Consider the following 26,163-nt stretch of genomic DNA (forward strand, 5'->3'; position numbering starts at 1 on the left):
GGTACATGGGTAGCTAAGATAATTTTTAAAAAGAACACCAGATATTAAGATATACTACAAAGTTACAGTGATGAAACCAATATTGGCTTGTGATAGAAGTGAATTACTAGAACAGAATACCAGAAACAGATCTATGTATATAAGGGAATTTGGTGTATGACAAAATTAGCTTCACAAATCAATGGGGAAATGATGGATAGTCAGTCAATGGTGTTGGGGCAATTGCTTCTTTGAATGGAACAAAACAAAATTAGGTAACTAATTAATATACAAAAATTATTATTAGTGTATCAGATATTTAAATGTGAAAAATAAGCCTGTAAGAAGAAAACATTAGAGAATATTTTTGTGGTTATCAGGGTAGGAAAAGGCAAACCAGAAAAGGAAAAGATAGTTGCTCTTTAATATTCAAAATTTAAATCTTCTCAATGAGAGAGGTGCTATAAGAAATATGGTTAAAGAAAAAATGACAGGCTAGGAGAAGATATTTGCAATGTATCAGTGTGTGTGTTGAGTGTCTGTAGGACTACCCTCTGGTTTGGTGATTTGTAACAAAGACTCACAGGTCCCAGAATGTAGTTGTACACACATGTAAGTTCGAGAGTATTTAAGCCACCCCCCCACACACACTTTATTATATATTTTTATTAAAAGTACAAGATTAGAAACAAAGTATCAATTTTTATTGGTTCTTCATTAAGGGTACATGGGAGATTATATTATTCATTGTGCTTTGCTTTATCTTTGAATTTCTTAAATCCCCACCCCTCCTAAAAAACTGAAAGCATACTGTTATCAACATTCATACATTAATAATTTTTTTGGTTAATATATTAATTAAAAGGAAAGAATACCTTCTGTTTTCTAATGTAATTATGATGAGGTGTTGGAATAAATTACTCCTTTCAATAGCTTAAGATAATATGATTCCTATTTCTGAGCATATCTGTAGGCACTGTGTATTGTGTACCTTTTTATATTCTTAACACCCATTACACTAAAAACATTTTTTAAAATATATCTTTCAGGCAGCTGGGTGGCTCATGCCTGTAGTTCCAGCTACTGGGTGGGCGGCTGAGGCAGCAGGATTACTTGAGCCCAGGAGTTCAGGGCTTCAAGGCTGCAATGTGCTATAATCTCATGCCACTGTACTCCAGCCTGGGTGACAGAACTAAACTCAGTTCTAGTCTAGTTCTTTTTTTAAAAAAAAAAGTATTTTTCACTGAATTTTCCGTGGGTAAAAAGAATTTCTTTTGCTTTAAAAGTAAGTTTTTTGTATTTTTTCTGGTGATGCATTTTTTGTTTTCATTTTCAATAAAAGAACATTTCTACTGCGTTTTTATAGTTGCAGTCAATACAGTTTTTGCTAATAGCACTGTTTGTTTAAAAATGACAACTAACTTCAGTGGCAAGGAATGGTCTGGAAAGTATATAGACAAGTGGTCTAAACTGATCATTCAGTATACGGTATGTTGTTTGCCAGTTATAAAACTGGATAGATGAGAGCTTTTGTTTAAACATTTTGATAACTTGGTTTTTGTCATTTGCTGATCTTGTATCCTGGCCACTTGGATTCCACTCTAATAGGAAATCTTTGCTGGTTTAGTGCTGTGTGCTAAAATACTGTTTGGATACAGAGATGAGTCTTCCTTCTTATGTTTTGTGTATACTCTTTGCATCTTTCTATAGGAAAATAGGTGAGAAAATTAAAGAAGTATGATTTGAATAGGACTGAATTTATATTTATTTAGGTGGAATTGAATCCGTTACATTGGTGTGTGATTTTACCAGATCTAAAAGTCTTGTCTTGCTAAAAATATTTTTGGTATTTGCCTGCTTAACTCAGGATTTTCACTAGTCATAATCCAAAAGTTACCAATGAGATTTGTCGATATGAAAGTTGCAGTTATGATATATTTAGTTGTGGATGGGATAGGGTGTAAGTGGTGCCTCGGGTGACATGTACTTGCCATAATAGGTTGCTGAAAAGACTAGCCCTAAAAATGTTTGTGCATTTAGGGATTAATTTGATATATATAGAATATTTAGTCTTTTTAGACACTATTGATACATGTTGGGAATAAAAAGAGAGGATAGAACAGTTCTTTCCCTTGAAAAGCTAATAAGCTTATAATTAAGAACAGAATAAGAACTACACTTTGCTATTCATTCATGTTATTCCAGACCTACATAGAGGTTAAGACATGGTATCTGGAGTTCAGACCTCAGTTTGAACCCCAGCTCTACCTTTCTCTGGCTATGTGACCTTGGGCAAGTTTTTTAATCTTTCTAAGACTCAATTCTTCATCTGTAGAGATAAAAAATAGAATTTATACCGTAGGTATGTTGGAGGATTAAATGACATCCATATGAAGTTTTTGTAAAATGCGTGGCACAAAGTATGAACCTAAGAAAATATTTATTATCATCATCATCATCATGAATAGAATTGGAAGCCTTGAACCCAAAAATAAAGTCACATAAAATCTTAAGTCCGGGCCCAATGATTATAATACATCTGCTTGAAATTAGTGTGAGGCTGGGCAGATGCCTTTAATCTTTGTTGAAACACCTTGGTGGAACCTCTGAATCTCTATGGAGTAATGCTCTTTGAAAAACATTTAAATTCTTACGCTGCTGATTAAGTAGCTGAGGCCCAGAGGAGTTAAGTGATTTGGTCAGGCTCATACAGCTATTTTGTGACAGAAATGAGATTAGAAGGATTCATGCAACACAACAGAATAAATTCATTGCATATATTAAGAAAAACTTAGCATATTAGAAATAGCCCGGCTTTACCTTTCTTTCAGAAAACACATGTTCTTGCAATAAAGCTATAAAAAATTAGTTTAATATGTTCTCTGTTTCTAATAATATTTAAAATCTACTTTACAAATTTATTAAAATAATCAATGTTTTGGTTTGGCTTTTTTAGTCAGAATAATTATTTTGAGATTCATCCATGTTGATGCATGTATCAAAGGTTCATTTTTTAAAAAATTGCTGAGTAATATTCTGTGGTATGGATATGTCTTGTTGAGGTCTATTTGGGTTGTTTACAGTTTTTGGCTACAACAAATAAAGCTACTGTTTGTAAGTAGGTCTTTGTATGGACATATGCTTCAGTTTCTCTTAGATGAATACCTAGGAGTGGAATGGCTGTGTCACATGGTAGGTGTACATTTAACTTTTTAAGGAACTGCCACAGTGTTTTCCAAAGTGGTTGAACCATTTTATGTTGCCACTAGCAGTGTAGGAGAGTTTTAGTTGTTCCACATTCTTGCCCACATTTGGTATGGTCACAATTTTTAAGTTTTAGGCATTTTAGTAGATGTGTAGTGGTATTTCATTGTTTTAATTTGCATTTCCCTAATGACTAATAATGTTGATAATTTTCCCACATGCTATTTGTCATCAATATATCTTTTCTGGTGAAGTAACTATTCAAAATTTTTTGCCCATTTTATATTGGATTAGTTTTCCTATTACTGAATTTTGAGTTCTTTGTAACCTATATAAAAGTCCATTATCAAATATGTGATTTGAAAATATTTTCTCCTAGTCTGTGGCTTGTCTTTTCATTCTCTTAACAATGTCTTTCAATAGAAGAAGTTCCTAATTTTGATTAAATTCAGTGTATCAGTTATTTCTATTATGGATTATGCTTTTGGTGTCATATCTAAGAAATCTTTGCTTAACTCAAGGTTACAAAGATTTTCTCATGTTTTCTTCCAAAAGTTTTATGGATTTAGGTTTTACATTTGGATCTATGATGTATTTTGTGTTACCTTTTTTAATAAGGTAGGAGGTATGAGTCAACATTTTTTTTTAGTATGGGTGTTCATTGTTTCATTGTTCATTTGTTGAAAAAACAATTCTGTCTCCATTGAATGTCCTTTATATCTTAGTTAAAAGTCTATTGACCATATATATGTTGGGCTATTTCTGGACTTTCTGATTTGTTTCATTTCTCTATATGCCTATCCTTTTGTCAATACCATGCTGTCTTGATTACTGTAGCTTTATAATAAATTTTAAAGTCAAGGAATATGTATCCTCTAACTTTATTCCTTTTCAAAATTATTTTTTACATTTTGAAAAAAATTTATTTTATTTTTTACTTTTAAAAAATTTTAATTTTAATGATTATTATTTTACTGTTATTTAATAGTTATGTATATTTATGGAGTATATGTGATATTTTGTTATAGACATAGAATATATACTGATCAAATCAGGGTAATTGGGGTATCTGTCACCTCTAGCATTTATCATTTCTTTGTGCTAGGATTATTCCAATTCCATTCTTTTAGTTATTTTTAAAATGTACAATAAATTAGTGTTAATTATAGTCACCCTATTGTGCTACCTAATACTAGATCTTATTCATTCTATAAAACTGTATTTTGGTACCCATTAATCAGTTGCGCTTGATCCCTGCCGTCCTGCTACCCTTGCCAACCTCTGGTAACCATCATTATACTTTCTATCTCCATGAGTTCATTTTTAAATTTTTTTTTTATTTTTAGCTCCCACATATGAGTGAGAACATACAATACTTGTCTTATTTCACTTAATGTAAGTGAAGTGCCTGGCCTATTTCACTTAATGTAATGTCTTCCAGTTCCATACATGTTGTTGCAAATGACAGGATTTCATTTTTTTTTATAGCTGAGTAATATTCCATTGTGTATATGTACCACATTTTGTTTATCCATTCATGTGTTGCTGGACAAATAGGTTGATTCCATATATTGGCCATTGTGAATAGCACTTCAGTAAACATGGGAGTGCAGGTATCTCTTTGACATACTGATTTCCTTCCGTTATTTATTTATTTATTTTTTGAGACAGAGTCTCATTCTGTCACCCACACTGGAGTGTAGTAGTGTGTTCATAGCTCACTGTAACCTCGAATTCCTGGGCTTAAGCAATCCTTCCAACTCAGCCACTGGTGTGGCTGGGACTATGTGTCACCACACCGAGCTAATTAAAAATTTTTTTGTAGAGACAGGGTCTTGCTGTGTTGCCCAGGCTGGTCTAGAACTCCTAGCTTCAAGTGATCCTCCTGTTTCAGCCACCATGGTGTGAGCCACCATGCATGGCCTTGATTTCCTTTCTTTTGAATATATGCCCAGCAATGGGATTGCTAGATCATATGGTCGTTCTATTTTTAGTTTTTTGAGAAACTTCCATACTGTTCTCCATAGTAGGTGTAATAATTTACACCTACAGTGTATGAGGGTACCCTTTCTCCACATCCTTGCCAGCATTCATTATTGCCTGTCTTTTGGATCAAAGCCATTTTAAGTGGGTGAGATGATATTTCATTATAGTTTTGATTTGCATTTCTCTGATGATTAGTGATGTTAGCATTTTTTCATGTACCTCTTGGCCATTTGTATATTGTCTTTTGAGAAATGTGTATTCAGATGTTTTGCCCTTTTTTTAATTAGATGATTTGATTTGTTTCCTGTTGACTTGTTTGAGAGCTCCTTATATATCTGTTTATTAATCCCTTCTCAGATAGGTAGTTTGCTAATATTTTCTCCCATTTTGTGGGTTGTCTCTTGACTTTTTTGATTGTTTCCTGTGCTGTGTAGAAGCTTTTTATCAAAATGATTTTGGCTATTCTCTTTTTTTGCCTTTTCATAAAAATTATAAAACCAGTTTGTTGATATCATACATTTCTTCTGGGATTATGATTGAGATTGTTAGATAAATTTTGGGAGAAATGACATCTTGAGTCTTCTAATCCTGTGAACACAATATATCTCTTCATATTTTTAAGTCTTCTTAGATTACTTTTGTCATTGATTTGCAGTTTTCTGCATATGGATCCTGCACATATATTTCTACCTAGATATATACTTTTGGTGCTTTTTTAAATGGTATTGTTTTTTTAAATTTAGATTTCCAATTGTTTACTACAGTATATAGAAATATAATTATTTTTTGTGTATTGACCTTGAATCCTGTGACCTTACTAAACTCACTTATTCTAGAATTTGATTATTTTTTCCTTTAAGAATTGATCACCCTTTAATGTTTTTTTATTTGTTGAGTAATTGGCTTGTTCTCCATACTTTTTCAAACTTATGTTTTGATACTCTATTTCTAGTTAAAATCCCCTGAAGAATGTTGATTTGTTTTTAGCAGATAATAGACCTGGTTTCCTCCAGACTGCAAGTTCAGTCTTGTTTTCCGATTCTACAGTCAGTTCCGTTCTCAAAATCTTTGCTATATTTCTTCAGTCAAGTCCCCACCTGTACAGCATGGCAGTGAGCCCAGGGATTATGTTAGTTCATGCGTAGAATTAGGGGATTATTTTCTTCAGCTCTCTCCTCTCTGAGATTTCCCATACTCTGGCTTCCTTGGGTTCATTTTCCTTCTTCACCTGATAGAAAGACAGATTTCTACCTTACAGTTTTTCTCTCTTGTGCTATTGTGCAGAATTGCATGGCTGGAGCCAACTCTAGGACAAAGTGGTAAGAGAAAAGAGAGAAAAAATAATGAAGATTTTATTTTCCTTCTTTCTTGCTTTTTCCAGAGGAAAACAATTTTTTATTTTCCGTTTTTGGACCATAGGGGCCTCTTTGCTTGAGTATTTTAGCCATTGTGACAGGTTTTTTTTCCTCCAGACTTTAGGTACTTACAGCCACTACCGTGATTGCAGGCAGTTCTGTGACTAAGGTTGGCCTTATAATAGAGTTGGGAGAGAAAAACAAAAGTCTTGATTCCCCAAACACTCTCTGGTTTGCAGACTTCTTTTTCTGTCTTTTGGCCAGAGAGATTGGATTTTTCTTACAGTTTTGTTGCTTACTGCACAGTTTTGCAACTTGGGCCACCCTTACGTCAAAGCTGAAAGATAAAGATGAAAAAAATAAAAACAGCGTAACATAGGCTCTTCAAGTTTTGACCTCCTTCTCCAATTTGCCTGTTATTGTTTACTTTTAAAAAGGAGTCCTCAGGTAGTTGCCCTTCATATTCTGTCCAGAGTTTTTAATATTAATTTGTGGGAGAGATAAACTATAACAGACTTTTTACTTCAACTTGACTGGTTCTGCTAATTTTTGCTTCGGGTATTTTGAAGGTCTGGTATTAAGGGAATAGTCATTTAGAATTATCAGGTTTTCTTAATGAATTAACCATTTTATCATTGTGAAATGTCCCTTTTCCCCTTATTAATTTTTCTGAAGTCTAGTTTTTCTGATACTAATATAGTTTTCTTATAATTAGTATTTGCATAGTATATGTTTTTCTAGTTTTAAACTTTTAACCTATTTGTGCCTATATATTTAAAGTGTGTTTCTTATAGATAGCTTTTTAAAATCCAGTCTCACAATCTGTCTTTTGATTGGATTTAGACCAGGGGCAGCAAACCACTGTCAACCCAAATAAATGACTGAGGCAAAAATCTCAATCAATGGAGGTTTTAAGCCAAGATTTTGAGGACACATCTGCAAAAAACAGGATCCACAGACAAGCTGGGGCTTTTTCTGAAGGGGAGATTGAAAACTTCAGCATTTTAAAGGCATACAGAGAGAAGGATAAAGGAAGGGGAGAAGGGAGGGTGGATGAAGTAGTAAGTACCTTCTTGTGAGGCCCGAGAAATCTACATTTTAAGTAAAATAAGGGAGTGAAGGAAGCATCAATTATGTAGATGTCCCTGGGTAGGTGGAAGAATGTCTGATTCTGTCTTGTCTCCCGTTCTGTTACCTGTAAGATAAACTTGTAATTCATTATCAGTGTGGCATGGATACGCTTTAGTTTTAGGTGTTAGACATAGGTACAAATTGCATGTCTTTGTTTATGGAAGGTTAGCACGAAATTTCCTTAATGAATGATCTATGGAGGCCAGTTCTTCACATGTTCTTGAGGCTGTGATTTTCTTTTTACACTGCTATCTGTGGGCCAGATCCCACCTCCTACTTGTTTTTGGTATGGCTTGCAAGGAAAGAGTGGTTTTTACATTTTTAAATGGTTGAAAACATGTCAAAAGGAGAATAATATTTTGTGACACATGAAGGTTATATGAAATTCAAATTTCAGTGCCTGTAAATTGAGTTTTGAATATTGTAAAAAAGAAATCTTTGGTAGCTTGCTTTCTCTCTGGTTGTATATATGCCTGCATAATATGCTAGATTTTGTCTCTTGGCCCGTAAAAACTAAAATTTTGTCATATGGCCCTGTATAGAAAAAGCTGATGTCCCCTCTTATTGACCATTTACTCTTAATGTAATTTTTAATATATTTGGATCCAAGTGTACCTACCTTTTTGCTGTTTGTTTTCTCTGTGGCTTCTGGTTTTTGTTTCTTTTTCCCACTCTTCCTTCTTTTGGATTGAGTATTTTTTAATATTCCATTTTATCTCCATTATTGACATGTTAGCTGTGTAATTTTGTTTCATTATTATAGTGGTTGCCTCTGGAGTTTATAACCCAAATCTTAAACACATATACATGCTAATAATATTGTAACACTTTATGTATAGTGTAAGAATTTTCTATTTTTTCCTTTGTAGACTTTATGCTTCTGCTGTCATTCATTTTGCTTATATTTATGTTACAAATTCTATAATACAAAAAACTGAGGGTTTTTTTTTTTTTGCTTTAAATAGTCTGTTATATAATTTAGAAATCAAATGCAAGGAAAAAGTCTTTTTCACATATGTATAACTTTTGATGCTCTTCAGGGCCCTCTAGTATCATTTTTTCCTTTAGCCTAAGGAATTTCTTTTAACATTCTTCTTTTCTTCTGCAATTTAAAATCTACTCTTGTATCTATCTGGGGACACTTCAGCTCTTGTATTTTTCAACACTAGAGTTTCTTTTGGTTCTTTTTTTTATGTCTTTCATTTTTCTTCTTTTGTTAGATGTTTTCTTTAGATCCTTGCTCATATTTATAACAGCTATTGTAAAGGCCTTGTCTGCCAATTTTATCATCTGTCATTTCTGTACTATTTTATATTTGGGGTCTACAGACATGAATATTGGGTTGCACAGATTTTTAAAATAATTTATTTCTTCAGACAGCTTTTTTTCTTGCTTTCTCTTTTCTCTTTTTTAGAACTCCAGTTACACATATATTAGAACACTTGAACTACTTAATCTACCCATGCTAGTCAATCACTGAAGCATGGTTTTACCACAGGAACTTGCAAATAATTTTTGCTGCATAAATGCTTGCAAAATAACAAAAGTGCCTAATAACATATATGTATATAACAGTATAATACAAAACAAATAATTTAAACGTGTTAAATGTATTTGTAGTTTTTTATTTATCCCTTTTGAAATATAGTATATCGAACTGATTCAAAAAGGAGAAAATCATGTTTCATTCATTAAAGAACATAGTAGATGAAAGTTCATTCTGCATGGCTTTAGTTTCTCAGCAAAAAAAGTCAGCAGTGAGGTTGCATATTTTAGTATGATATTTAGAAGCTGAAGTGGAGAAGTATGAAATGACTTTTGTGAATTATTTATTAAAATCCTACAAGAGGAATCCTGGTAATGAGAATTTGAACATGCTGCAGGGATCTAGTTCGAGTAAGATAGATATGGTCAATTTTATGGATGTGAGTAACAGAGGGGAGGAGTTAGAGATAAATGTGGATTTTAGGTGGGGACACAAAGGGAGAATGTTATACTACCTGATATATGCAAATGATATTCTCTAACCACAATTGGGCCTCTGCTGCATTCTGTGCCTAGAATTAAAGTGAACTTCTTTTTTTTTTTTTTAAGAAATTCATTATGGAGTGGGTAGGGAGTGGAACTGGGAAAAACAATCAGAGAATCATTCCTGAAAAATCATTATTTCAGGGAAAAAGTTCCATAGGTGCACTTAAATAGTTCATGAAAGCCAACAAGCCAGGAAGGAGCAAAATAAGGAGCTTGATTTTTGTGGTTATTGATACGAGGCATAACATTTTGACATTGTTTATTTTTGCTCAGGAAGTTAGGCTGTTTAGTGAATGTCATGCTGTGAAGGATCTTTACAGTCAAGATAACCTGTTAACGGATTTTGCTTTTAGCTAATCCTTATTACTTTTAGGATGTATCACACTGTTTAGTTTTTTCTCCTTATTCTGTATCACTTGAACACTATATTTTCAATATTTTAAAAATATAAAGCTTAAAAAATTTTTTTGTTTCCTCTGAAGAATTTATAGAGAAGTAATATTTTGGGAGATTTGAAAGTACCAAATGGCCACTTCCAGAACTCTGAATTAAGATTTAGGATTAACAGTAATAGAAATAAAACTACAGAGAGACCTAAATTTTATTTGAAATATGTCATTTGTTTTGGGGCATTTGGTAAAATTATACTGTGGAGTTTTGCATTGAATTTTGAGTGTTTCTTTTCTTTTTTCTTCAGAAATTTCTACACCAAGACCATCTTCTCCAAGTGGACTACCTGAGGAAGATAGTGTTTTATTTAACAAACTGACCTACTTAGGATGTATGAAGGTTTCTTCCCCACGTAATGAAGTGGAGGCCTTACGGGCAATGGCAACCATGAAATCTTCCAGTCAGTACCCCTTTCCTGTTACTCTGTATGTGCCAAATGTTCCAGAAGGTTCTGTGAGGTGAGCTCTAATTTTTTTTTAGACTTGCTAATGCTTAATAGTCTCTTGGGTGGCGGTGAGGATGTTATATCATAAATCAGGTGTGGAGCTTATTGTGAATTCATGTACACCCTGTAGACATGCAAAGTATGAATAAATGTTATGTTTAGGCTTAGATTGTATCTACCGTTTGAAAGGGGCATTTGCAAAATTATGCTTAGAATATTATAAATGGAAATAAAACTTTAAAAATACTTGTAATTTGTGTTTCTCTATTCTGAAGGAGCATAAAAACCTGCCTTCAGCTTGTCATGTAATAGTGGTTCAAAAAACCACCATCTAGGAGTGAGTCCTAGATTTTAAGCTATTTGTATCAGATTGGAAAGAAGCAAAATGGCTTTTTTCTTTTATGCTTAATTAGGAATAATATATGATGTCACCTTAACCTTGAATTTCTTTAAATGCAAATCAGATAATGTTATTCTCCTATACCTAGCCTTCCAGTAGCCTCCAGTCACATTTGTGGTTATATTAAAAATCCTTATCATGCCTGGCCACTGATGACCAAGTGCTTTCACTTGGTGTTCTTTCCTTCTTCCTCCTTCTTTCCCTCCTGTCTTAGCTCATTTGGGCTGCTATAACAAACTGCTATAGACTGAGTGGTTTATAAACAACAGAAATTTATTTCTCACAGTTTTGGTGGCTAGAAATTCCTAGATCAAAGCTCCAACATATCTGGTGTCTGATGATGGTCTGCTTCCTGGTTCACGTATCCTTACATGGTGAAAGGGACTGAGAGTACTCTTTGGGGTCCCTTTTATAAGCGTAGTAATCCCATTCATGGAGACTCCTCTTTCTTTCTCATCTTTTCCTTCCTCCTCCCATCTCCTTCCTCCCTCATCAAAAGAAGATGAAGAATTTGTGGGTGTGTTGAAGATTTTCAAGAATATGAAGCTAATTTATTTTCTTGCATTATTAGTACCAGTATACCCCGTTTCCCCTCTTCATTCACTACATTCCAGTCATACTAGCCTCTTTGTTTTTTTCTCAAAGGGCTTATCTGTCAGGATTCCTGCCTTAGGGCCTTTGCATATTCTCTTTGCTCAGCCCTCAGTCTCTTTGCTCAGACTGCTCAACCAGTCTTTTTCCTGGTTTTCCAATGGCTTTTTCATTTCTCTCTCATTTTACCTCAAGAAACATTTTGTCATGGGAAGCCTTCCTTGATCCCTTTCTATCCTCATACTGGGCCTTTTAGTTCTTCATACCATTTTTGTTTGATTTGATACTATGTTATCTTTGCATTTATTTGCTTACTAGTTTATTGTTTGTCTTCCTCACTAGATTATAAGCTTCATGGGAACAGGTTCTTTGTGTTTGTCCCGAACGTAGCTTCAGTGTGTAGGGGAGTAACTGGTTCACTGCAAGATTTTGGTAAATATTTGCTGAGTGAACAAATAAGTGGACCTGGTCAAAGAAATTAGGTTGAATGTGTCCTGAACCTGTAATATTCCCTCAAAGTGTTTTTTTTTAAAAACTCTTTCTGATTTGCCTTATTTGCTAAAGTTTAGAATATGGGAAAACTTTAGCAGAGTTGTAAGTACCAAAATAATTTTGTAGCAATATAAATTTACAAAGTTTTGGTAACAAAGCTTTGAGTTTTTCAGGAAAAGGTTTTACGAATATATCGTTTATGTGTATCTCCTAAAAATATCAAAATATCTTTTAGTGTGTCTATTTAGTTTCCATTTGCCAAACACACCTTGACAAAGACTTGGTGTTTTGACTTGCCTCTTTATTCCTGGTGATTGTGTCAGGTCTCAGTCTGAAATGTCAGTTCTTAGCGTGCTCATGGTTGAAGAATGACCAGGCACACCAAAGTGAGGCTAGCATGAGGTGAAGTTTATTGAGGAGAGAAAGATAAGATTATAAAGCAAGAGTGAGATATAGGTTTACAGAGCATGATACGTACGCCACAGATGATGACCAGACCCATTGTTGCAGCAAGGGGAGAGCAAAAGGAAGAGGCCAAAAGTAACTAGTTGTGGTCTGCATCCTGTGTTATAGTGCCCGATTGAACCTCCCTCATGGTTCAGAGGTCACCGTGGAGCCACTTTGATTGAACAGTTGGTAGTTGCATGACCTGAGTCTTACTATGTATGCAGGGTGTTCTAGGTCACTTTCTGGACTCTATGATACCTATGCTGCTTGGCCCATGGGTTAGAGAGTCCTCTGCATTCTTTTGCAGCTGGCGTGCTAAGTTATGATTGGCAGATTCATAGGGTGTTCCCTGCTCCCCCAGGTATGGCAGTAGCTAGATCAAGGTGGGGCAGGACTAAGAAGGGGGCCTGGGACCCACCCTTGTCCTCATTCCAAGGTAGGGCAATTGCACCAAGGCAGTTGCACCCACTTTTGTCCCTAGGAGACCCGGAATCCCTTGCTGTCTACCTAATAGTTGTCCTCCTACCCCTCAGTTTCTCAGTTTAAGATTCTAAATGTTTGCATCAATCCAGGGCTTGGGATTTGTATAGGGAAAGTCAGAGAATTATTTGCTTCTCAATTCCACAGACTTCTTTCAGCTCTTAAATTCTGTTGCTGAATCCACATTTGGAACCACCCTGACCTTTTCTGGGGTAAAAGAGACCTCAGTTGAACAATGATTTGGAGCTTAAACTTACAGATGCTGCTCTGAATAGAACTGGACTCTCCAGGGATGATTTATGTTATTCTATATTGGCATTCCTTTGCTGTAACAGAAAAAGGACTAAACTTTAAAGATGGATGGTAGAGATTTTACCAGACAATGTATACTTAGCTTTGGAGTAAATGAGTTGGATCATGGGAAACACAAGAATGAAGAAATTGTTAGAAGAAGATGAAGAATTTATGTGTGTGTATTGTTTAAGATTTGCAGGAATATGAAGGTAATTTGTTCTCTTGCATTAGTAGTACCAGTTTATCTTTGTGATTTTAAGGTAGTTACGTTTATATGTCATATATTGGCGTAGTAAAACTATTTGTCTTTGTTACTTGATAGTTAATATTTTATCTAATTTTTCATCACTGTTCTGCAGAATCATAGACCAATCCAGCAATGTGGAGATAGCATCTTTTCCAATCTATAAGGTGTTATTCTGTGCACGTGGACATGATGGGACAACAGAGAACAATTGCTTTGCATTTACAGAGAGTTCCCATGGTTCAGAAGAATTTCAGATACATGTTTTCTCCTGTGAAATTAAAGAGGCAGTAAGTATGGTATAGTATAGCAATTTGCTATAGAGATGAATTAGGAGAATATTTTTGAGCTCTAATCTCAATGTCATATAAATACATTACATAAATTTGGAGTATATTTCTAAAGACAAAGGTAATATATTTTTCATGGAATAGAACTGAATATGGAAAGCTAAGTCTGATATGTGTATGCACTAAAATGATATTGTAGATAGCTTAGCAAGTGTCATAGAAAAATACCACTGGATGAGCTGTTCTCTCACCCTACCATGGTTGTAAATTGCTTATGTTCTGAAAGGAGGAATATTTTTGCACCTCTATTATTATTTTGCCCCAGTAGATTGGTCCATGTAATTTGAGAAGGGGACTACAACAATACCTCCTTCTCTGATGGGCTTGACATTTGGATATTGCTTTCATGTAGATATTGCACTAGGTTGTTTCATAGATCTCTGTGATTTTCACTGGTGATTATTATACGCATTCACTCAGAGGCTAGATTTTGCTTACATAGAGCAGGGATATCAACTTGTAGTTATTTGAAGATGCCAGTAAGTTCTTCTTAGCAATTATTAACTGGTGATTTATTTTTAGACAGTAGAAATATTTCAGAATCAAATGACTGTTAAATACATGAGGACCTATACTTCTTTTCTGTATCTAATGACTTCTCCCCAAATTAACAATAAGTTGTACTATTAGAACTTTAGTACTTGCAATTATTTCAAAGGCATTAATAAATAAATGGGTTTGGATGGTAAGGTCTCAGGTGTGTTTGCTTTTGCAATTATAAATTGTCAGCAGAAAATGCTAAAAGCAGCAGTTATTCTATTCTTATTTACTAGGATAAATGAATAGACCATTGTATTAATAGGAGTTTTGAGAGTTTATTTCTGGCCACAAAATGGTAATTCATAGAAATGTAGATTTCTGTGAGTTTGATATTAAGCATGATGGATATGTCGGTTCTTATGCTCTGGTGATCAATTTGTTTTACACTAAAATGAACCTGCACAGACACCCATAATTTACATTGTAATTATAGAAATACTGTCCCAGAACCCATGCCTTGTGTAAGAAGTTCAAGTTTTGTGTTTTGTTTTTTTAGGTAGGGCTTAATCTATTTCACCACTCATATATCTATGTATATACTGACTTCTAAAAAGATGTGATAAATAGTAGAGCGAATGAGTACAAGTGTGCTACTAGTGTGCCTAGCACCTAGCAGGCAGTGAACATAAATATGTTGAAAGAATATGTGTGTGTTTGAGAATGAGGGGAGCTATTTGTGATCCTTACAAACTCCACTACAGAGGTGGGGAAGCATATGGTAGTGTCCTGGCATTTCGTGTTGGCAGCTGTCAATTAACACACCTGTGTGGTCTCTGGATCATTGGCACTCAACAGCAAGGGAATGAGCTTTGAAGAATTGAAGAACCCGATGCTTGAAGAGATAGAATCGCTGCTGTAGAGGGAAATTGAAAGGGACCTTGCTGCAAGCAGTTTCCATAACTGTGATGGTATGAAACTTTCTTTTTGGATTATAGCATCCACTTATGGGTGGGGGAAATGTTTGTTTTATTTGAGAGCTTCAACAGTGGGTAGGAAGTAGAAAAAACTGTGGGAAATTCTTGGCCTATTTTGGATATAGTATTGAATAGTATTATATTTCTAGGGAGCATATTTGTTATGTTGTACTTTCTGAGAAAGTGATTTCCATGTATTATTTAATTTTTTAGAGTATATTTTCAAAGTGTTACATTGTGGGGCATTAGTGCTAAAATACATTGTTTGAAGGAAAAATACATGACAGTGGTCATTAAATCTTATTATGAGACATCATTTCTAAATGAAGAATAACTCAGTATAAATGGAGAGCTTATGCCAGGCACTGTGATAATCATTTACTTAATACTCATGACATTCCAATGACCATATAGTATTTATTTAGACAGGTGATCTTACATTTCTCTTTGCCTGGAGCAGTCCTACTTTATGTCTGTTGTCCGGGTTATTACTAATACCCTCCTTTTTATTCTCAAAAGTGTTCTGGCTTAGATGGTACATTATATGATTACCTTTTTTTTTTTTTTTTTATCCTGAGGCTAGGAGAATGGATGGTAGAGCTGAGTTTCAAATTGAAGTCCCTGACTCTGAATAGCCATACAGTTTTCAGTAACAACTTTCCTGTTGCTTAAATATTATTTAAAAAAGATGTGGATTTTTGTCTTTCAATTACGTTTTATAAAGGGACTTATCGCTCACATAGCTTGCATTCCAGCTACCTTTGTATTGTACCTTAGTCTTTTACAGAAGCTGTCTAACATCTTCCTCTTCCCTCAAAAAATAATCACATTTCTAATTAACCTGAAGCCTTTTAGTTACATTGACTGGTAACTAGATGACTGGTCATCTAGTTATCTGGTTCCCAGAAGTTTCTTGTTCTGTGGTGAAGGGACAATGTTAGTCATTAGTGTTTGGGTCCCTGTTGATGGGCACAAACAAATGGCACAGATAGCTCAGGAGCCAAGTGACAGACATTCTTATCACTTAAGTATATACTATGCAGCAATGCCACTAATTTATTTGTTTTCACGTTTTTTTGCAGAGTCCCTGGATGAGATCTGAAGAGGTTTGTTTGTTAAAGGCAAGATGTCTTTTCAAGCAGGAGTAGCAGCATGCTGCCACTACCAGCCATCGCTGTAAAATTCTTATTTTGCCATAAACCCCTCAAGTGGCAGGCACCAACAGTGGTAGAAGGGAAACCCATGAGGATGATGGCTCTCTTGGACTCCTATGACACATTTGAATTCTTATAGTGGATATACTTCTGCAGGATACTGCTGGAGTGGATCTTGATAATCTGTGACAAAAGAGTTCAGCAATCTAGCCATAAGTATCTTGATGTCATTGATCTTTATACAGGTAGACTGATGTGCTAGGTTTCTGCCGAAGAATTGCATACTAAGGGAGCTATCAGAAGAGATAGTGAAAAAAGCCAAGGAGGCATCTATTCTTGTTGCATCTTTATGGATATATTATACTAAACTTTTTAAAGATACTTTAAAAGTCCTAATTGACTCTCCTTAAGATTTTATTTATATTAACCCCTGTGACCATTTTCTTCAAAGCAGATGTTGATGATTTTATTTGTATGTTGTAGCCTACTTATTAATACTAGCAACTCTCAGTTTTATATTTTAAAAGTACAGTTTTTATCATCTGGTATTAAAGGTATTCAGAGGTATTTCATGGTAAATATCAAGGGTATCATTGGGATGATCTTTTATCTTTTTTGTCTTCCTTTCTTTTGTTATTTCAAAATATTACAGGGGTACAAATGTTTTTGGTTACATGGATCGCTTTTGGTATGCTTGAGTCAGGGCTATAAACATAACCGTCACCCTAAGAGTGTTCATTATACCCATTAGGTAGGTTTTTGCCCATCCCCTTCTTTCCCTTCCCCCCTGCTTGATTACCACTGAGTTTTACTTCCCTCTGTGCACATCTGTAGTCATTGGTTAGTTCCCATTTAATAGCGAGTACATGTAGTGTTTGTTTTTCCATTCTTTAGATACTCTACTTAGGACGATGGTCTCCAGTTCCATCCAAATTGATACAAAAGGACTTAATTCATCCTTCTTCATGGTTGAGTAGTATTCTATAGAATACATATACCACATTTTGTTAATCCACTCATTAATTGATGGGCACTTGCAATTGTGAATTGTGCTGCAATAAATATTTGTGTGCAGGTGTCTTTTTGATAAAATGACAACTTTTCCTTTGGGTAAGTACCCAGTAGTGGGATTGCTAGATCCAATGGGAAGTCTACTTCTAGTTCTTTGAGGAATCTCCATACTGTTTTCCATAGAGGTTATCATAATATGCAGTCTCACCAACAGTGCGGAAACATTCCTTTCTCTCTGCATCCATGTTAGCATCTGTTGTTTTGGACTTTTTGATAACAGCCATTCTAACAGGGATAAGGTGATATCTCACTGTGGTTTTAGTTTGGATTTCCCTGATGATTAGTGATGTTGAGCATTTTTTCATATGTTTATTGGCCACTTGTCCATCTTCTTTTGAAAAGCTTCTGTTCATATCTTTTGCCCACTTTTTAATGGGGTTTGTTTTTCTTGCTGATTTGCTTGAGTTCTTTCTAGATTCTGGTTATTAGCCCTTTATCACTGTATATCTTCCGAATATTTTTTTCTCATTCTGTAGGTTGTCTGTTTGCTCTGTTGATTATTTCCTTAGCTGTGTAGAAGCTTTTTTATTTAATCAAGCCCTATTTATTGTTTTTTCTTGTTGCTGTGATTGCCATTGGGATAGTCTTCATAAATTCTTTGCCAAGACTGATATCTAGAAGAGTTTTTCTAACATTTTCTTCTAGCATTCTTATGGTTCCATGCCTTAGATTTAAGCCTGTTATCCACCTTGAATTAATTTTTGTGAATGGTGAGAGATATATGGATCCTGTTTCATTCTTCTGCATGTGGCTATCCAATTTTCCCAGCACCATTTATTGAATACGGTTTCCCCATGCATATTGTTGTCTGCTTTGTCAAAGATCAGTTGGCTGCATATGGATGGTTTTATATCTGGGTTCTCTGTTCTGTTCCATTGGTCTATGTCTCTATTTTTGTGCCAATACCATGCTGTTTTGGTTACTGTAGCCTTGTAGTATAGTTTGAAGTCTGGTAATATGATGCCTCCAGATTTGTTCTTTTTGCTTACCATTGGTTTGGCTATTTGGGCTCTTTTCTGGTTTCAAACGAAGCATAGAATTATTTTTCCTAGATCTGTGAAATACGACGTTGATATTTTGATGGGGATTGCATTGAATCTGTAAATTACTTTGGGTAGTATGGACATTTTAACAGTGTTGATTCTACTGATTCATGAGCATGATATGTTTTTCCAATTGTTTGCGTCATCTACACTTTCTTTCCTCAGTATTTTGTAGTTCTTTTTGTAGAGAACTGTCATCTCCTTGTTTAAGTATATTCCTAGATATTTTATTTTATTTGTGGCCATTGTGAATGCTATTGAGTCTTTTATTTGACTCTCAGCTTAATTGTTATTGGTGTAGAGGGATATTACTATTTGTGGACATTGATTTTGTAACCCGAGACTTTTTAAAATTTATTTATCAATTCCAGGAATCTCTTGGTGGAATCTTTGAGGTTTCCTAGATATAAGATCATGTTGTCAGGAAAAAGTGATAGTTTGACCTTCTCTTTCCTGATTTGGATATGCTTTATTTCTTTCTCTTGCCTGCCTGCTCTGGCTAGGACTTCCAGTACTATATTGAATAGAAGTGGTGACAGTGGGCACCCTTGTCGTGTTTCAGTTCTTAATGGGAATGCTTTCAACTTTTCCCCATTCAGTATGATGTTGGCTGTGGGTTTGTCATATATGGCTTTTATAATTTTGAGATATGTTCCCTGTATGCCTAGTTTGTTGAGGGTTTTTTTCATGAATCGGTGCTGAGTTTTGTTGAATGCTTTTTCTGCATCTATTGAGATGATCATATGGTCTTTGTTTTTGCTTCTGTTTATGTGGTAAATCACGTTTATTGCTTTATGTATGTTGAACCATCCTTGCTTCCCTGGGATGAAGCCCATATGGTCATGTGGATTATTTTTTTGATGTGTAGTTGAATGTGATTTACTAGTATTTTACTGAGGATTTTTGCATCTATATTCATAAGGAATATTGATCTGTAGTTTTCTTTTTTTGTTGTGTCATTTCCTGGCTTTAGTATCAAGGTGATACTGGCTTTATAGAATTAGTTCGGGAAGATTTCCTCCTTCTCAATGTTATGAAATAATTTCTGCTGTGGTACCAGATCTTCTTTGTAGGTGTGGCAAAATTTGCCTGTGAATCCATCTGGTCTCTGACTTTTTTTTGTTGGAAGCTTTTTGTTACTGCTTCAATCTTGTTGCTCCTTGTTAGTCTGTTCAAGAATTCTGTTTCTTCCTGATTGAGTCTTGGGAGGTTGTGTGATTCCAGGAATTTGTCCATTTCCTCTGTGTTTTCATGTTTATGTGCATAGAGATTTTCATAATATTCACAGATATTTTGTACTTCCGTGGTATCAGTTGTAGTATCTCCTTTTTCCTTTCTAATTGAGCTCATTCAAATCCTTTCTCTTCTATTCTTGGTTAATCTAGCAATAGGTTTATCAATTTTGTTTATCTTTTCAAAGAACCAACTTTTTGTTTCATTGATCCTGTGTATTTTTTTGTTTTTCATTTCATTTAGTTCTGTTCTGATCTTAGTTATTTCTTTTTTTCTGCTGGCATTGTGTTTGGTTTGCTCTTCCTTTTCTAGTTCCTGGAGACATGCCATTAGATTGTTGATTTGTGGTCTCTCCGTCTGGCATCTGCCAGCAGGCAGGACCTCAAACTAGCTGAGCAACCCCATGATGGCACTGCAGGCTGGGAAGCTTCCCTGTCTAGGATCCTGCCCTGGTCTGACAGCATGGCCTTCCTGTGCGGGGAGGGTTGCTTCTCAGCTGCATTGTGGCTGGGACCCACACTGTGCTCTCTTTTCAGTTTTGCCCACATGGGTTCCCTTGCCTCCTGAAATTAGTTCACAAATCTCCCTTCTGTGCCCCTGAGCAACATTATTGAGTACTGGGAGTACGGGATCTGGCCTGCGGGTCTGTCCCTGTATCTCTGAAGATCAGTCCCTGACCATACCAGGGAGAATTGTCCTGAGCCTGAGTTGCCCATGGGGTGTTCAAGCAGGTTTGATGTCCCTCCGCTTCAGGGTATTGCCCTGCTCTAATGGAGCAGGTGGACAAGCAGCACCAGGGAGGGCTGGTGAGCAGGGAGCTTACAGTCCGAGCACCCCTTAGTACTCTGTAGGTTTTTAGAAGAAAGGTTTGAGTCTCTCTCTGTGGAAGCCCTGGTGTGGTGTATGCACCAAAACGGGTGAAGCAGCAGCTCCTGAGAGCCCCGGCTGAATTGTCTCCGTAGTTGTGGGTGGGAGAGGGCAAAGAGAGGAAAAAAATCTGGATAGAGGAAAGCAATCACTGTGGTTGTCTCTGTCCCTCTCTCTGGAAGGCAGCCTGCCTGGAGTGTTCAGGCTCTGGGTCATGCAGTTCCCCAGGACCCATGGCCCTCTATGGCTACTGCAGTCTGGGCTAGAGTTGGGAAATGTTTGTGTGGGAGCGAGCAAGATCAAAACGGAGGGCTGAACCCCTACTGGGGAGGACAAAGGCGTGTGGGGGATGGAGAAGCAATATGGTGCCTGCTGTCTTGGCTCAGGTCTGTAGTGACTGGAAGTACCCCAAGGGGGCTGGCAGGCTGGTGCTTTGTCCCCAAGAAGCTCCCACTTTACTGTTGGCAGCAGCTTTTGGGCTTGTGAGGATAGAAAGGCTTTCCTGCAGCTCAGGAGACTGCTGACTGCCAGACATGTGAGGAAAGGAGAATCAAACTGCTCCATGTTCCTTTTTCGCCAGACTCCAAGCCTCTCCATGGTTGTCCTCTACCAGTATCTTGCTCCTTCTTGTTCTGCTTTGTACCTTTTTCCCATGGACGCTTTTGTAAGTTCTGGCAGTTTTCCCTTGGAAATACACCCGATCTATGATTGATTGTTTGTTTTTAATTTTTCATCTGAAACTATTCCTTCTTTCTGAGATAGATGATCTGGAGTTGGTGTCTCTGGTCAGCCATCTTGTCTCTCCCCAGGAAGATCTTTATTCTTTAATGCACTGGTTTTTCTCAGGGTTGTCGATATGCCACTATATAAAAGAAAACCTCATTCCTTGCATGGAAGAATATTATTTAATTCAATTAATTAATTTATGTTGCTGATAGCTCTGATCTGAGGAAGAGATAATATTTTTAAACAGATATTTATTGAGTTGGTATTTTTGTTAAATGCCTTATTTTGGCAGATAATTCAGAAGTCATTTTGTGAGTATTTTCCTTAAATAAATTGATATTTATATGTTTTAAAATGTTTCTTGGATGATATGCCTCTTATTGTAACTCCTTCCCATGAGTGATGTATTTGAGCAAGTTATTTTAAAAATTTTAACACATATCTTTCCTGGTGCCTTTCATAGATTGATTTTTCTACATTTATTTCTTAAGTGAATGTTTTTTTGGTATATGGTATTTCTAAAAGAGTGAGTTGTCTTTTACCAATATTAATGAAAAAGCTTTATCTTAGAGAAACTAGCTGTGATATTTATTTTAAATAAATACTTTTGTTACTGAATAGCATCATTTGGTCTTTTAACATGTAATACACATGTGAGAATTTAGAAAATACTTAAATAAAGAAGAAAATAAAAAGTGCTCAAAATTCTACTACAGTTAAGATTTGGGTGTATCTCCATTCCAGATATGTACATATATCCCCCTGCACATCTCTTTAAATACAACAACAACAAACCCACACAGATACACAGTTTTGTGTTTAATTAGTACTTTGTATAGGTACTACTTTCTTGGGAGAAAATTGTACTGTATTATTTATCAATAAATGTTTGCCTTCTGCAAAGAAAATGCCCATTCAAGATTATTTGTGTGTGTGTGTGTGTGTGTGTGTGTGTGTGTGTTGTAATAGTGTTACATATATTGAAGTGATTGTCATATTTTTTAATTTTCTTTTCTTGATGTATAGTAAGCTCTGCTTATCCATGGATTCTGCTCTGCAGCTTCTTCCCGTGGAAGCTCTTGTAGGTTCTGGCATTTTTCCCTCTGAATTACACCCCGTCTATGCGTATTTGTTTTTTCTTCTTGTTTGTGCACCCATGGATTCAACCAACTGTGGATCAAAAATATTTGAAAAAAAAAAAAAGATAGTTGCATCTGTACTGAACATGCATAGACGTTTTTCTTGTCATTATTCTTTAAATACTATAACAAATATTTACGTAGCATTTACATTGTATTAGGTATTATAAGTAAACTAGAGATGATTTAAAGTATATGGGAGTATGTGCGTGGGTTATATGCAAATACTACACCATTTTTTATCAGGAACTTGAGCATCCATGGACTTTGGTATTCATTGGGGTTCCTGGAACCAATCCCCTTTGGATACTGAGGGATGACAGTTGAAATTGGTTATCCATTTTGTTCCAAGAACTATAGACATTGATAATCACTGTTTCTGAGATTTACTTTACCATTCCTTAGATTACCGTTTCAGCTTATTTGCAGAATCTAGAATCCACAAACGATTTTAACCTTTTTGGTAGAAATAGCAACTTATAAGACATGGTCAGTATTAAATGCAGTTTGATTGCTGTTAATGAAGTTAATGTACTGTTGTATCCTTTCTCCCATAGAGAGAAAGGTGGAATCTGATTTTTTTCTATCATTCTTTATAACTCTGACTTAGCCCTATATACTTACCCTTTTAAAAAAGGAAATTTCTGGCTGGGCGCGGTGGCTCACGCCTGTAATCCTAGCACTCTGGGAGGTTGAGGTAGGAGGATTGCTTGAGCCCAGGAGTTTGAGGTTGCTGTGAGCTAGGCTGACGCCGTGGCACTCTAGCCGGGGCAACAGAGTCAGACTCTGTCTCGAAAAAAAAGAAGATTCCTGAAGCCTTGCCATTTACTTTAGAATTTACCAAGGTCTTTGACGTTTTCTGTGTGGGCTTCTGATGTGACAAGCTTGCTGATATCTCTGAAACAAAGAATATGAAAGAGTGAGAAGAAAAGATGAGAAAGGGGAAAATATAATTAATATGGTTGGGATTTGACTCTACGAATGTATACAAAATTATGTACAGGTGTTCTCTGATTTTCACACATAATGTTTTCTTACAAATATACTGAAATTGAATGTATAAAAAGTAGACAATGGACTTCACATTTTATTTGAGGATAGGAAGTGGGGAGGTCCCAAACATCTAAAAGTATTTTAAGTCTGTATTTACACTTGACTATGTAGGTATAATCTTCAGTGGCATATTTCTAGCATGTTCTTTGATTCTGTTTTCCTCTATAACACTTAAATTATTGAGCTAAGTCCAATGAGTATCTAACCGAGGCTAAATCTTTCTTCTTTTGGCTTACCTAATGATTCCCTCTCATCCACCCTGGCACATTCAACTTACTTTTGCTGGAATGTAAGCTCCATGTTCTCTGCTGTATTTCTAGCACTTAGAATAATACTTAGTACACTGAAAGTGCTCAAAAAATATTTGTTGAATGAATGAATTTATCATTGTGTTAATTGTGTAAGATTTGAGGCCTACATTTGTTATTAATATTAGTCCTTTGTTGCTTTTGCTTTTACTCATTTATATAAGATTATAATGGGATAACATGGTAAAATGCTTTAAAAATTTTATGAGTATTTCAAAACATACATGGTACTACTATAGAAGTTGAACTTTATGATGGCAGGCAGAATTCCTATAGAGTTAAAAGTGTTAATCACTTAATCAAACTATTAATTTTGCTTTTGGAAGGCAGTTTAGGGTAATCATTGATAAATAGATCTAAGTGTGGCTATTAGAAGTTTGAGGACCTCTTGTTTTTGAATGTGATAGACTGCATACAAGAAAAGGTGGCAGGATATACATAAAACAAAAATAGAAAAATGAGGAAAGACCCCACACTTTAACAAATTCTGTTGAAGGGAGTGCTCTCGTTTCAAGTAAGTTACAAATATTATATTCCTAGAATAATATAGTTCAATGGACAATTTGAATTCACTTTATCTAAAGTGAAGGAGTTATTCAGAGCAGTCTCTTTACCTGTACTTCCCAGTGTGAGATATTGAAAATACGACTTTCGTTGAACCCTTCACATTTCACCTTGTTTTTGTTGTTCAACCCATCGTTGGGTTGAGGGATTTGGAGAATTTTTGTCCTACAAGCTCACCAGTTTGAGATGGTCTGGTGCTTCTTTTGGAATCAAGGAAAATAACTTTTGGAAAAGTGTGAGATTTAGAGTACTTCTCCAGATTAGGGGAAGAATATGAGCCATACATATATAGTTTTAGTCACTAGAGTGGTCTAATACCAATAGAATAGATAAGATCATGTAAGCATTCATTCTGGGAATTCTTTAATGCTTTTTATACTACTACAACACTGAATAAAAGCTCTGGAAGCTCTGTAAATCATGTTACCATTTAGGCTTATTGCTAAAACCAGTATTTGCTTTATTTTATGGCTCAGTATTGAGCCCTCGGAAGCTGACGTAAGTGAAAAGAGGAATTGAAGACTTCGGCTAAAAACCTTGTTTGTGAATGTTCATTGGGAAGATTTAGATGCAGCATCATTTTAATAATTATCTTAGGATCCATTCATTACAATATTTCATAGTATATTTTGAAGGCGATAAGCATATATAAATAAATACAACTTATTTTGTGAACTTAAATTAGTTCAACATCTTAATTACCATTTTAAATGCCAGAGTTGAGAGAAGCAAAGCAAGAATATTTGAAAGATGACTCTTTTATTTTTTAAGTAAAAGAAAAGAATCCTTTCTTAGTGAAGTTGCCATTCCTCATTATGAATACTCTAGCCAGGCACATACACATAAATTCATTGTGTTTCATTCTCTTCTTTCTTTACTATTTGAAAGGAAGTTATTGATAGCAAGGAACTAGTCAAAATTATTTCAGGAGGCAATCTCCTTAAAAAGCCCTCAACTCAGAATTCTAGTCCTAGCTCTGTCACTTCATAGCTACATGATTTTAGGAAAGTTTTTGAACCCCACTGTTTATACTCATATGTAAAAGGTATTGCAAAAACCTGTTAGGCCTGCTTTATAAGGTTATTTTGGAGGATCAAATGAAGTAATATATATAACTGGAGTTTATAAACTAAAAAGCTATATAAATGTAAAGAATCGTTATTGATAGTGGTAAATAACATCTAAGTTCCCTAAGAGAGGAATAACTCAGTTTTTGTATCTGTCACAGAAGAGATTCTGGCTATCGATATTAGGGGGAAATTTCCATAATAATAAAATATTCTTTGCTCTATGGAATAAAATTTTCCTTAGAGAAGGAGTTATTAAAGAATGAAAAATTATAGCTAGATAAGTGGAATACTGCTGTAGAATAGTTGATAATATATTTTAGAGTTTCAAATAGCTAGAAGACAGGATATTGAGCATTCTTAACACAAAGAAATGATAAATGTTTGACATTATGGATTTGTTAATTCTCTGATCACTATACATTATAGGCATCAAAACATTACTGTGTACTCCATGAATATGTATAATTATTATTTGTCAATTAAAAAAGAGAAAAAAATTTTCCTGACAAATGATGTACATGCTCTATCTAAATAATACCCAAGCACAACTAGCTAGAAAGGCAGTTTCTTCGAAGGAAATCTTGTCTTTTCATTAAATGTTA

The 26,163-nt window shown here is 35.2% G+C and overlaps 1 protein-coding gene across 1 annotated transcript in view; it reads left to right on the plus strand.

The window, feature by feature from the left end:
• Nucleotides 1–26,163, plus strand: part of RABGAP1L (RAB GTPase activating protein 1 like) — a 654,847-nt gene that overhangs the window by 67,510 nt on the left and 561,174 nt on the right. Inside the window, exons 5-6 of the mRNA XM_069480240.1 lie at nt 10,384–10,594; nt 13,645–13,819. Coding sequence (XP_069336341.1) covers nt 10,384–10,594; nt 13,645–13,819 — 386 coding nt within the window. The remainder of the gene's footprint in view (nt 1–10,383; nt 10,595–13,644; nt 13,820–26,163) is intronic.

This window comes from Eulemur rufifrons, chromosome 8, assembly GCF_041146395.1.
Source record: "Eulemur rufifrons isolate Redbay chromosome 8, OSU_ERuf_1, whole genome shotgun sequence".
Lineage (NCBI taxonomy): Eukaryota > Metazoa > Chordata > Mammalia > Primates > Lemuridae > Eulemur > Eulemur rufifrons.